Source organism: Cygnus atratus, chromosome 13 (assembly GCF_013377495.2).
Source record: "Cygnus atratus isolate AKBS03 ecotype Queensland, Australia chromosome 13, CAtr_DNAZoo_HiC_assembly, whole genome shotgun sequence".
NCBI lineage: Eukaryota > Metazoa > Chordata > Aves > Anseriformes > Anatidae > Cygnus > Cygnus atratus.
Genome location: NC_066374.1, coordinates 1,065,330 through 1,079,909, shown reverse-complemented (window position 1 = coordinate 1,079,909; position 14,580 = coordinate 1,065,330). Strand labels below are relative to the sequence as shown.

At 40.8% G+C, this 14,580-nt stretch overlaps 1 protein-coding gene across 1 annotated transcript in view; it reads left to right on the top strand.

The window, feature by feature from the left end:
* The window catches only part of TENM1 (teneurin transmembrane protein 1), a 325,742-nt gene that overhangs the window by 280,311 nt on the left and 30,851 nt on the right, over positions 1-14,580 (top strand). Inside the window, exon 26 of the mRNA XM_035541547.1 lies at positions 2,003-2,157. Within this exon, the coding sequence (XP_035397440.1) occupies positions 2,003-2,157 (155 nt within the window). The remainder of the gene's footprint in view (positions 1-2,002; positions 2,158-14,580) is intronic.

Below are 14,580 nucleotides of genomic sequence, written 5' to 3'. Positions count from 1 at the left end.
GCAGCCAGATGAATACAGTGTATCCCCAATTTCAAACAATTACTTTCAACTACCAGGGCTATGCTGATAGCCTGAAAACTGGACCTAGTAGGAGTGCTAGGCACTAAAAACTTAACAGCAGTCGCCTTTGGATATTTCCGTGAGGAGGCCTTTGCATGCTGCCTCAACATCACGCCAAGCACAGCAGGGCCTGAGCGGGGTGCTGTGGTGGGGAGCACCGGAGGCCTTGCCCCACAAGACCTTCAGCCCCCTCGTCCAGAGCAAGGGAGGGAAACCGTCTGTCATGGGGGAGAGGCAAGCCCTCGCTATCCTACTGGCCTCTCTGTAGAACCTGGTGTTGACATTATTCCCACTCTGTTAGAAAAGTGGCCATGGGCAATTTATTTTGGGGCCCTGCCACTGGGTGTTAACACTCTAAGAGACAGCCCATAGACTCAAACGCATTTCCAGCTGCTGGGTATAGATGTACACAAGGGTCTGGGGGCACTGTCCCCCTCTCAGCCCCAAGAGGATATGTATTGCCCATCAGGGCTACCTGGTCCTGCCCCTGTCCCCTGCACTGCTTATTCCCCCTCATCCTGAGGTACAGCTGCTCCTATGTATTTAAAGAAATTAAATTAAATATAAGGAAATGGGACTGGGAGGTGGGGGAATTCTTTTTTATTTATTTATTTATTTTTCTTCTCTTATATAATGCCATATGGAATTGCTGTGTGATATCCTAAACTGGCATGCAGACAAGTGTTTTGTAAATTCAGAGAACATGCAGCCTTCAGTTGTGGTAAATGCAGGGGACAAAAATCAAGAACCGTATAAGCCACTGTCCAAACCATCTGTTCAAGTCCTTTGCCTTTCATTTCTGTGTAGCAGAACATAAATTTATTATTAAAATAGCTTGGCTGTGCACAGCAGCTGCTATAATTGCAAAGTTATGCAACTTTAAATGGGAAATTATGAAGTAGTTTAAAGCAAGAAATGGAACGGGTTCAGCAGAAAAGATTTCACAAACCTAACATGAATAGAAGTGCTTTTCTAGCTATTTTCAATGTTTCAGGGAAAAAAGATCTTACATTTCATGCAATACAGAAAAGTCTGACAAATATTGAATGCAGGAAGAACCGGGGAGAAAGTGCTAGACTAGGACAGACCAGGGTCAGGCACAGGTTGTGACACAGCGGGTACCATGCACTGCCAGTGGGAGACAGCAAGTACTCTGTGCCTTAGTTTCCCCACTGAAATACAGAAGACCAATAACTTTCCCTTGCAGAGCCCTCATGTTTGTTTCAGGGGCCACCTCTCCTTTGCCATGCAGTGGTGCTAAAGCTATTGCAGACCCAGCAGTGGCAGAGCAGCACTAGCTCCTGCTGAAGCCTGGTGTTGCCATGAGACTGTTTCCAGTACGTGACTGTGTCTTGGGCAACACTGCACTGCAATTCATGCTGCAGCACAGGTACTCCTTCCGCCTGGTAAGCAGAGCCTGTTTTGTACCACTGGTATGTATAACCCCCAGACTGCAAAAGTTGTTCTCGCTTTCTGTGGGTGCTTCCTGCTTGCTCAGATGCTCCAGTAAGTCACACAATACAGTAATACAAAAAAATTGCTTCTGCTTGAGAATGAAGAAAGTTAAAATGAAGAAAAATCAAGTGGAAGATAAGCTTTTAGAAAAGCTTATCTTTTCCCTCTCTGTGGTGATGGCCATGAAGTTGTTGAAGAGCATAGTTTTATGTATATACATTACAAGAAAAGCATCTTCTGCTTTGTTCTTTCTTCCTTGCATCTTCACTCTTTCTACGTGAGTCAGAGAGTCTGATCTTTGGAAAGATAGGATCTTCCCATATACAATTTGTATAAGCCTCAAATAAGTAATAGGTAGAAAAAAATTGACTTATACTTTTTTAATCACATTTTCAGAGCCTTAAGAGGAGAAGAAACATTTTTTTTAATCCAGCAAATGTCGATGTTAACACGCTTTTTTTTTTTTTTACCCTTTCCTTTCATCCAGGTATCACTGTAGATAAGCATGGATTTATTTATTTCGTTGACGGTACCATGATTCGGAAAATTGATGAGAACGGTGTGATCACAACAATAATAGGTTCGAACGGCCTCACATCAACCCAGCCATTGAGCTGTGACTCTGGAATGGACATCACTCAGGTAGACACCTGGTTTTCATGAGTTGTCACTTTTCTGCATTGTGGATACAGATGGATTGGTTTCTCATACAACAGTTATATATCAGAATATGCCAGATGAATCAGATTATTCTGAACCGTGCAGTATGGAGTGGATCTTCCATTCACACTATTATTATAAGGTGTATTATATAAATGCAAAACTACACACTTGATTTTATCCAGGAGGTTGCATGTGAATTTGTAGAGGTGCTTATATAATGAATATATACTGCTTTAGAAAGTTGCTTGCTACTTTGAGATACAGCTTCCAAGGAGTTTATGAGAAGTTTAGAGTGCTTTCCTTTAGTCCAGCATTCAGATTTATTTGCTTGAACTACTAAATGGAAAAAATATATATTCTGTTGACATCTAAGTCTATTCTAAATCATGGAAGAGCATTACAGTAAGTAATTACAAAATAGCAGTACTGTAGTGAAGCTACTGCATTTCAATACATTTCTCAAAGTGCTTTTCAGTTCTTATTTCAAAAGCAGTGTAAAAGAAATTGGACTAAAACACACTTACCGCCTCTCTAGTTTATACTAAAAAAGATATATAGATAAACATGAAGAAACATAAATGGTACTCCTGACTAGTCAGTGAGCCATGCTTGTAGATAGCACAAGGAAGGGATTGGCCTTTGCCGATAACGATCAGACTCAAAATGAGGGAAAAACTGTACTTGAAGAAAACTTTAAGCATTCATGTAGCATACAAAAGATATATTATGGACTGTGTAAGCTAATAACCAGGATCCAGTTATTTTACATTTCATTTTCTCCCTGCCCTTTTTTCAATCCTTCACAATTGCAAAATCACTTAAAATATGCTGTATAACAATTGCAAGATCTTGTTCCTAGTTTCTGAGTAGTGTTCGAATAATAGCAGCTTACTGTGATCATGTAATCACATACATGTGGAATACAGGGTCAATGTTTTGAGTATTTTTTATCAAATTTCACAGGGACAAACAATGGAATATGATGCTACCATCACAGCAGCACTTGGAGATTGTATTGCTAGAGTCAAAATTGAAAATCATGTCCTTGTTCCACTTCACATATCACTAAGTATTTGGAAATGCAGGGAGTGGAACTGATAGACAGGCCTCCTTATTCTCTCTGGTCCAGTAGATATATAATTTTTCCATGTAAAGCAGAACAGGGTCAAGTGGATTAGCTGTGCTAAACCCAATCTCACACTAGCCTACTAATTGTCTTAAGGTGATATTGTTTCTGGGCACCTTGGCTTCTGCTCTGGCACCTCTTCTTGCAGGATAGTCAGTCCTGCAGATCATAAGCAGGAACCCAGTGAAGCAACTCGTGCTCCGCAGCTGGAGGCACTGCGACTCTCAGCTCCATTGCTACAGACCTGCTGGCAGGAGTGATGCTTCATGGAACTTAGAGATGCCTGAAGCGTATTTACTCGCTTCTTGGATACACATAACATCTGCCGGGGGCATCAGTAACCAGACGAGAGATCTCTGAGGTGCAAGAAGTAGTGCCAGGTGCAATGTCTGCTGCCTGCCTTCTCCTTGTGATCTGTATCTAGGGTTGTACATGTAATTTTTTTCCTGGTCATATAACGTGTGACTCTCTATTTATGTGCAAATGTTGCTCATTTTCCTCATTTTGTGCAGCAACAAAATGTCTCACTAAATCTCAAATGTGATGCTTCATTTTGATGGTTTTCAATGCCTTTTAAAAAATGCAAACACCCTTTAGCAAATAACTTACAACAGGGGGTCTGGCAAATGTGGAAATAAAATGGTTTTATTTTTAAAATGAAAATGAAATTAAAAAGGTAAACTTTTGGGGCTGAAATCAAACATACCAAAGTTTTAAATCTCTCTGTCCCCTAAAATCCTGTTTTATGGTGGGCTGGCTACTTGCCAGAAAAAGATTTAGTTTACCTTACTCTACAACATAGTTCCAATGCCATGGAGAAAGAACTTTTGCAAAATCATAGATAAGAAAAAGCATGTCATAAAACAAATTCTTCATATTGCTCTTAGGACATCAACATTCAGCTGGGATAGGGTCTTTTGTGGGTTCTTTAGTGATTCTTTGTATTGAAATTTTTCACAAAATACAGAATTTTGACTACTTACATGTACCCAGTAAAACACAGATTCTAAATAAATGTCCGGAATGCATGTTCTGAAAAGTAGATATATCAAATTCGCTTGGTAGTGTTTTTTTTCCAAAATTGTTGCTAATAACCAGAAAACTCTATGAAATAACCACATCCCATTGAAGTCAAGTTTGTTAATCTGAAATTATATCATTGAAAATAAGGGAATGATATTTTCACTTAGAAACAATTGTATATCCTTGCAAGACTGCTGAGTTTCTTCCAGAATGGCATAAACATAAATGAAAAATGAATTTGGCCATCTCCACTTAAATTGTTTTTTGGCTAAATTACAAGTGGCATTTACATCAAGAGAATGTGGGTTGCTCACAAATTGTGTGTTGAGAGGGACTTATGAAATAGGTTAATAAAATCAATTCTCAAAGCTAAATTTGCTCTGACAATAAAATCAATGACTTGCTCAAAATCAATATTTCTTGATTTACTGAAATACAAAAATGTACTCTTGAAGTAAACACATAGAATAACTGCCCATTGCGAAAACTACTATAAATGACAAGCTTTCACTTTAAGGCATTCAGTTTAATATATGAGTTGATTATGACGGGTTTAATCATTTATTCCAATATCAGTTTTGACAGAAACACTTCTTATTAATCATTCTGTGTTTGTTATTCACTGCCTTCTCATTCTTAAGCATAGTATTCTGCATTCATAAAGGAGAGGGGTGGGGGTAAGGACAGCTGGGGTTGAAAAGATTATGTGTTGTGGCAAATAAAGCACCAAACTCTGATTAATTACTTTGATCTCGTACTTCACTGTGAGGGTGTTAATCTGAATTTAGAAGGAAAAGGACATTAGGTTGAGGTATTTATATGGCATGCTAGTGTTCTCAGTGCTATTTCTGCATGTACAAAACTTGGATGACTTTTCTTCTCAGCGCCATGCAAGTCCAATTATTTTAGTGTTCTTCAGTTAGTTAATAAGGAGAAAATGGAAAGAATATGGCTTTTCAGAACCAGATCTGTGAATATGCCTTACACGTGTAAGCACTCACCATAGGTGCCAGGATTTTGGCAGTCACTTACATTAGGATCAGCTATCCAGTAGCTTCCTTTGTGGTAGAGCTGGTCATATTCTGTGTAAATGCTGTCCACAAAACCCTGAATACCATCACATGAGCAAGAGCTAAACTTTAAAGGCAAAACATTTTTCGAGAATATCAAAAGGGGATGTTGGTATTCATTTTATTTGTGAATTTAAATATTCACCTCACTTATCTATACCCAGAATCTGAATGCTGGACTTTTCACGAGTGCCTCTGCAGCTTGGTCCTTGGCTTCTTCTAGGACTGGCTCCCATTCTCCCAAAGAACAAATTAAGTTCTTTGAAAGCTGTTTTGTTGTAGGTTAAGTGAATAGTTAAGTGAACAGTAAGCCCATGTTGAACCTTATATATTTGCATCTAATCTGGAGGTTCCATGGATTGATTCATCTCATAGCTTTATGTTCTACCAAAATTTCCTTGAGAAGCCCAACCAAAGAGAACAAAGTTACCTGCTACAGCACCTAACTTACCACTTCCCTTTGGATAGAACGACTATTAGAGGTACTCTAAATCGCAGACATAAGTTTTGGTCTGAAATACTCGTACTGACTTCTCACATTGCTGCCCTGCTGGCTGGTCTCTGAACATGCACCAGCGATGGGCAGGCTGGGGGTGGTCACCCCACAGCAGGACCTGTGCTGGGGCCTCCTGGGCGCGAGCCATGACAGACGTACTAAGGGAGGAGACTGGGGTGGAGAGTGAAAGAAGGAGAAGAGAGGGGATCCTCAGTCTGTTTCACTGCCTGACGAATCTGGATTCAGTTCTGGTCTAGATCAAAGGCAAAGGGGTTGCTTTTTTCCACAGATGTGCCCACTCTCATAGTGTTTGCTGCATCCCTAGGGTGTATAACGATTTTTAGCCTAGTTATTGATAGCAAATGAGAATGCATTGCTTGGGTGGGAATGTCTGTCTGTCCATCTCTCAGTATTCTTTTCCTCCCAGTAAATCAAAATCTTTGGCTGATTTCCAACAAATTTGTAGAGGAATACCAGCCTTCACAGCAATTACATTCCTACAAGTTCCATAAAAATATTAAGCCAGTTGCAGGAGAAAGACCTAAACTGCCCTTTCAAAAGGAAATATTGCAGCATGAGCTTTCTTTTATTAAACTCCAGAGATTCCACTCGGGATCTAATAAATGCCCCATTCAGAGGAGAAGCTTCATTTGGTGCTTGGATCTTATTAAACTCCCAAGTCAGTCAGCCATGAGACAGAAGTCCTTAGGAAAACAGACTTCATTAGATCCAGTGATCATAGAAGTTATATTGACATTGTGGGAGTCTTTGTGTGAAAGGAAAAAACACTTCACCTCAGCTTGAGCGATAAGCTTCGTTTCTCTTCTGCCTCCATTGCTGTGGTGAGAGCTGAGGAGGGAATTAGGAGCTATTTCGACCATCTTGCAATTTCGTCCCCTATCTTTCCTCCCCTGAGAAATATGTGGGCTGAATTTCCACCACTGTGAACCTCAAGTCATTTATATCTGCGCAGTTAGTGTTTGGGAATAGTTTAAACCAATCTCGAGCACATTCCCTGCAAATGGAGAGACTAAACATTTGCAAGGCAACAGAAAATGAATCCCAAGAGCTTTCTCTTAGCCTGTAACCACAGCCTTGTTCTCAAGCTGATGTCAGTCCCACTAGGCATGAGTCTGTGCCAAAGCAATAGCTCCAGCCTGATTGATGGTGTTAATAACTGTCACTGCTGTGTTCCAAAATGAAAGGTCTGGTTTGAAGACTTTTTCTTGACGTTTGCACTTCATCAGCCTTTGTTCAGCAGTTCGCCATGTGAGGGAACCATCTATATCGTGTTGCTTCGCATAAACTTCAGTGACACTGCAAAATGTTTTGCTCCCTCGTAAAAATGTGACAGCGTTACTTATGTGGGCAATTTGCTTACATAGGTCAAATTAAAAGGCACATTTCTAGAGTAGGGTTTAAGGGGAGTGACTGGACAGGGACCCACACGTGGCAAGAATGCCATGTCCTGGGCAGCCTGCCTTGAATGACTGGTGCGGAGGAGAGAGCAGTAAGTAGTTCTGTCGAAGACCTCTGTGAAATAGTGAAGTGAGCAACAGAATGCTGCAAAACGGGAGTTAAGATGAGCAGAATCACTTTAAAATGTAGTTTATTTCTCAACAAAGCAAACACTGACATTGCTCCCGCAGTCACAAGAGCTGCAGGCATTACCCACCAGCGTCTGCACGGGCACAATATGCTTCAGTGGCATTGTGGAAGCCTTTTGAGCAGAACAAAAAGCTGCCAGGACACGGTGACCTCACTTGAGAGCAGTGATGAGGGGCTGCTCATTGGAGCAAGCAGCCTTAACAGGACTTTCCCTGGGTGCATTTGGAAACAGGAAAGGAAAATGTGAAGACAAAAACATGATCTGATGAGTGGGTAGAAGAAGGGGGAGTGAGCTGCCGGCAGAAAACCCAAATGATTCTAGGCTGAATTACTTTCAAGCCAGGGTGAGAGCAGGATAGCACAAAGCAACTGCAGGATTACAGAGAGCCAATTAATTCATTAGTATTACAGGCTGGAGGACCACACGCTGTCTTTTTAGGTGTTTCTCTACAAACTTGACAGTTTAAACTGCATTCTTGTAAAAGTGGAAAGCAAAAAACGCTTTCTTCTTGTCTTAACACCAGGTATTTAGTATTGTCATTGTGTTAGAGAGGTACATGCCATCAGAAAGCAGCAGCTTGGTTCTCACTGTACTAAAGCATTGCAAAACTACTGATCTTCATTTGCTTTTAGTCCTCTACCTGGGTGAGGCTTTTTGCCACGCTCTTCTAGTTAAGCATAATTAATGCATCTCAAATATTCAGAATCCTTGCGCTGTGTATCTCAGTGCTTTGCAGAAGCATGTTTTATATGTATGCTTGAAATCGCCGAACAGAAAGTACACAAAGCACAAACGATGATTTATTAGCCCTTTATTTGTGGTCTTCCTCACAGGAGACTTCCAGAGCTTTATTGTTATTTTTTCTAATTCTTGATGTATCAAGGAGTCCAGAAAAGCTGTTATTTTTTTTCCAGTATAAAGTTGTCCTATCCTCTGGTTCTTTTTACTCCGCTGCTTGATTTCTTGTCCTTTCTTCTCTGCCCTTGCTGGAGTACCAGAGGAACTAACAAGAGTGGAAGTCGTGGCCCCAGCAAAATCAGCAGCTGTTTTGCCACTGACTTCAGTGGAACCAGGGCTTCTCTTTGGGTGCTTTGCCAAGCTTAATTGAAAGGGTAGTGGGTGGCAAGTGAGTAGCAAGGAGCAACTATCCTAAGAGGATGTATGTGCTTCTGAAGGACAGACCAAAGCAGGTCAGGGCCAGAGCCTCTATGGAGGCATTTTCAAACCTTTTCTGAAATGAGCCCCCCTTGAATAATTGAAGTTAGTCTTTGGTAACCAGAAACCTGTACAAAATAATTCCAGTGATAATAGCATATGCAGGAAAAAGCAGTCACTAGTATCCATACTTTGAAGAAAAAAACAAGCTGAAAACCTTTTTAAAAAAAGATCTTCAGGTAGAAGATGAAATAATCTTTTAGGGATGGAGGAGAGGTTACGTACCCTCCCTTTAACAGGAACTGAGAGAAAGGAGGCTCATAGGATTAGGACCTAAGGTGGAAAAGAACCTGCGAGAGCTCGTGAATCAAACTTGTAGGTGTATAATGTGGTTTTTAGAATATCAAACAGAAAGCAGGATGGTTTCATCACAGCTAATTTATATTCTAATCAAATTATTCTATCACTGAATTTGAAATGTTAGTTATAGAAGCGAGATACCATGCGATGAAGTCATGCTGCAATTTCTTCCTTAAAGTCCCAAGTGCTGTTCTGCTATTGGTCACCTGTAGAACAGCAATTTATTTCAATTATCTGCCATAAATAATGCATTACTACTGAGTAAAAATACTATGTACATTTTAATCAGCTCTTGCAGCAATCACATTCTTTTTCTTGACTGTCGAGAAATGGAGCATTGTACACTTCATGTGATCCAAGGTGAAGAGGAGACCTGACAGACTGCTGCTCATGATTTTTATCTGACTTTTTGCTATTCAGAGACGGTTTTTTTTGTTGATTTTTTTTCTAATGACAAACTGCAAGAAGAAATGCCTGCAAGAAGTAGATGACTGGCAAGAAGGTAACAGCTCAGCCCTGTGTCAGTGTTCTTGGGTGCAACCAGGGCTGGCTAGTTCTGAGGTTCTCCCGTCACTTTCTCAAGCACCCAGTTCCTCTGGCTGCTTCACATTTTAGTTTGTATGCACAAGTAGCCTTTGATTATATCTTCTGATTGAATATGGTTTCAGCATGATGGAGTCTGGTGATGAGTTATTTATGGCAGAGGTCCTGTATCTGCATTGCTGAATTACACTGCTGTAAATTTTTAGCGCAGCTTTGCCAGGCTGGTGAGAATCTGCAGTAGGTTGAGATACATCCATGACTATATCTGATTTTTTCATCTGTTGAGGAGACGTAGTGGACAAAATGTATGCATGAAGAATATATTTATACTTAATAGATACCTATATATGCACATATAACTATGTCTATATACATACATGTATGTATATGTGTTTTTACGTGTCCTGCAGAGCTACCATAAGTAGTCAGATAGTGAAAGCCCAGTCCCTGTCTTCCAGGATTCTAAGCCCACTGATGAGAAGGGAATGTAGGTATCAATGGAAGCATGTGGGGGCAAGCCAAGTAGGCAGTGTCCCTCCTTTTCTTTCAATCCAGTTGTTCATCCACATCCACTAGTAATAATATCTACCTGTAATTTAAGAAATATGTGCTTTGATGGAGGTGATTACTACTTAAGCCATTTTTCTAAGATTGTCAGGGCTGGTACTGAGTGTGTGTATCTCTCGTCCTCTCACCAATCAACCCAACACAATCTGTGGAGTAAAAGGCACAGATGCAGCAGGTTTTGTGTGTTATAAAGTGAATAACTTCACTTGGAGCTGGCTTTATTGCCTCTATTCCAAATCTTTCAGGTTGCCCAGTGTGTTCTGCTTTGGGCATTTGGAGATGTTGCACAGAACTAGGGTGAGGGAGACCAAATAAGTCTGGAGCTTGAATACAGGAGAGCTTTGAGGCCCACAGTCACCAAAGGTGATGGTGTGTTTCCTTCAGAGATGTTTTGTGCTGCAGGGAAAGAAATTATTGCACTAAGTCAGAGTTAGATTGTCCTACCAGAGTGAGAGCTGGTCTTTGTACTCTTGGTCTCTCCATGGCAGGTCAGGTGAAAGCTTACTGAAATTAAACACATAAAACCAGTGTAAGTGAAAAATAAAAACACGTAGGCATTTAATTCTATTGTCAGGTCATTGAAATTTTACATAGCTGCAAACTGCTGCATTTGAAACTATAAAAGCAAGTGTGGGAATGGTTGCATGACTGAAAGCATTGCACCACAGCAGCTGCTGGGAGGGGGTTCAGAAAAGCCAGCATGGCGATCAGTCTGGCCTGCAAATTGCTCCAGGTGCTAAGGGGAACCTGAAAGTCTGTAGATCCTGTCAAAACAACCCTGTAATAATAACTGCTTACAAAGGGCAGGACTTTGAAGCATGGCAGCATGAGGGAACTCTAGAGGGTGGTGTTCCCTTGCTGTCTGGGTACTTGTTGGGTCTCAAAGCTAGTTATAAACAAAGGCTGAAAAGGTTTTAGTACCGGGAAGTGTTGCTTTGGAGGTATTAGCGATATCTCCGGTATTACTGTTAGGACTGATTTATCCTTACAAGCTGCTGAAGTCAAACATAAGCAAGCTGTGGCAACCACAGAAGTAAGGGGCTGTGCCTGGGAGATGGCAGTGAGGAATGCCTGATTTCTCCTCTTCATGATGCTGGCTTGGCTTCAGCATCTTTTCTACCATTGTTTCTGCCAAGTAAAAATGAATGAATAGGCACTGTGTTAGTGGAGGGTGAAAAAAAAGCAAATGTCAAGACAGAAATTGGTTGTATCCATTTGTAGCATGCCATACAGAGGTTGCATTTATAGCTGTGCATTCTCAAGTTTGGGCACAGAGAGACGCAAACAGAATGATAGAGAGCAGCACTTTATGCAGTGTGTTACTCTGACAATAGCGCTCATATTTGCAAAAAAATTAGCTAAAACTGTCTGAAGGACATGCAGCTTTTACAAACTGGGCCTCATCTCCTGCTGATAGATTCCACTGGGACGGGAACCGCATGCAAAATGATGCACTGCCTTGGAGGATAAATTCATGAAGTTTAGCAATGTAGGTCACACTGCAGGAAAATCATAAGCATCTGAACATCACTCAATAGCCATTCAATCAACTGCTCAAAACAAAATGGAAAACTGAACAGCATGTAGATATCTCTGGTGAAAACCGGAGAAAGTCATGATATGATGTAAAACCCTCTACGTCCTCCATCCATATGTGTTTCTTCTTCAATTTTTCTTGCCAGTTCGGAGTTAGATTTCTGTGTCCATATCAACAGTAACAACAAAGCCAACGTTTTTTGCTACTCCTAGTATGAACTATAATAAGCACGTTGAATGGTTCATGAAGGGTATGTCAAAAATTCAGGGAATCAGGAGAGGTCAAATGATTGAAACTTGGTATAAGTAGCCTAGTCGTAAGCCAGTCATTTCATTGTGAAATGATTTTTGCATGCTTCCATCCAGGAGGATTCATAACATATACTATTTGTTTCACTGTTTTTGGGTTTTAAGGAATAAAGGAAAATAGAAGTTTTATTAAACAGTTTCTAGAAATATCTAAATCTAGCACTGTGTAGAGAGACTCCTGTTGCTTTCTAGATCTGGAAAATACTGAGAACCTGAGATCCAGGATCTGCTAGAGAAGTTGAGAGCCTTTCTGAATACATCTTGAATTTTTCTTGAGAACATTAGTCCTAAACTTTATCGTTGTATGCTTTTCTGGCACAGTCTGATAATGCAAATCCAAATATGCATCACAGCAATAACCAATGCCCTTAGCTGACAAAAATTTAAAACAGAGTGCCTGCTTATAGTCTCAGACAAGGATCAAATACTCTCCAGTGAGTTTTCATGCAAGTATCTACTCGATATAAATGATAGTTACGTAGAATTTCTGCAAGGCGTACAGTTTTCTTGTTTGTTCTGCAAAATGCAGGGTGCCTAAGTACTTTTATTAGCTGTTTGAAGCCTAAGAGCAGTATGCATTTGCTTTCAATGCAAGATGACAGCTAGTTGGATTACACTGATTCTGCTCAGTTTCAGTATCTATTGTGTAAATACTTGTGAAAAATCGATGGCAGAAAATCATGTTATGATAACAATTAATCTTGGTGATAATTTCTGAAAAAGTAAGGACTCAAATTATTTCAATTGCTTTTCATGCCTAGATTTTTTTTATCCATGAAAAAAAAAATCTTTATAATTTGCAGGGAAAAAAAATCAAAACTTGTCTGTATTGGTTTTGCATTAACTCTCTGCTCCAGTTTGGTGAAGAACTAGTTTGTTCTTCCATCGGTGTCACCTCCTGCCCAGCCCAGGGCCAGGGGAGAGCTGCCCAAGGAGTAGCACCACCGTCACAGCTCACGATTCTGCAGAGACAGAATCACAGAATTCTGGGCACAAGCCTGTAGGAAGGTTTAATTTAAAAAAAAAAAAAGTCTTGAGTTTGACTGAGTGTTCAGGGCAGAGCCAGAATATTTGGGCGATGTGTTCACAGCAGCTGGTGTTGCTCTCAGGGAGGGTTTTTGCTTTCTTTGTGAGCTGGAGTTTTTTTCAGTTTTGGAAATTTCATTTCGGTGTATCCTCTCTTCCTCTCAGTTTTCAGGCTAGATGCTTTCATAAACCTCAGGAGTTATTGAAAGCAAAAGACATTGCAATATACTAGCTCCCACCTCTCACTATTCTCAAACAGCTTTTAACTACTGTCTCAATTTAAGCTTTTCAAGATCTTTCTCCCACCTTTTCTGTATTGGCAGCACAATGGCTTTCTGCATCCATAAATTCTGGACCCAGAATGGAAAGATGAGGCCAAAACTAGTGAGAGATGTATTGAGATTTATGCAATCTTACTTCTGTGCCATCTCATCTTCCCAGCACAGTACCTAGCAGTGCAAGTTAGAAAGTGAGGGACAGCAGCGATAGTCCTGTTAGCTGGATTTCCAGCTACTCCCCCTCCCTCCTTTTGGTCATGCAAATTAACTGTAGAGGTATGTTTGGAGGACATCTATTCCCACTCCAGCACTGAGGACACGTTTGGGTTAGATTCAAATTCATGGTCTATTTTCAGACATTTTAATTGAAGAGTCTCAGATTCCTCCTCTCAGAGGTACCAGCCTGCTAGAAATACTTCTTAAATTCCTTCTGGGTGTTTAAGAAAGTATTTTTTTCATAACCTGTATAAACCATGGATACCATGTTTAAACAGACTTGAATGGCTTAGGAATCTAAGTCCCATTGATTTTCATAGTCAATGGGCTTATGTGTTTCTGGATAATCTTCTATTACTAAATAAAGGCAGCGTGAAACCTGTCCCCATAGAAATCAACTCTTCTATCAATTTAGTAGACCCAAGATTCCTCATACAGTCTTTGAAGTTGTGAAACAGAAAAAAAATTCATAAAAAAAGAAATTATGAAACAACAAGAGAGCTGGAAACAGAGAGCACAGTGAAGCTTGCAGCAAGCAAAGGAAGACGAGCAGTGAAAACCGGTGGTGTGGTCCTTGCCTTTGCGCTCCTCCGCTGCTCCCTCATCCGCTGGAAATAATTAACGGCAGAGGTAGGCTGGCAGGCAGAGTACCCAGGCCATGATCCCGGGGCACTGGTGGCCTTAAACCTCTGAGCTGCATCTGTAAATGTGCCACAGCTGTTTTCCCAGCCTAGGGTAGAAAAAAGCGGTCGTTGGGCTGCAAAACTCATTTATTTGGGTTTTGCACTGGGGAACGATGAACGCAGAGAAAGCAACATTTGTAAAGTTTAGAGCAGGGGCTGCTACAACTGAACTGTATAATTCCAAATTTTATAATATGCAGCATCAGGAACATGAGAAACAAAGGCTCATTCAGCGTGGGAGGAGGCTGTAATCCCACCACGGGGAAGTGTTCCCCCGTGTCAGACTGCATGAGCTGAATTGTGGCTCTGTGTGCCATTAAGGAAGAAGCTAAGCTGCTGAGAGGAGCTGACAGTGTCAGTGTCAACAAAAGGAAGAGCCCAGAAGTGAGATCAAACTGACAGAAG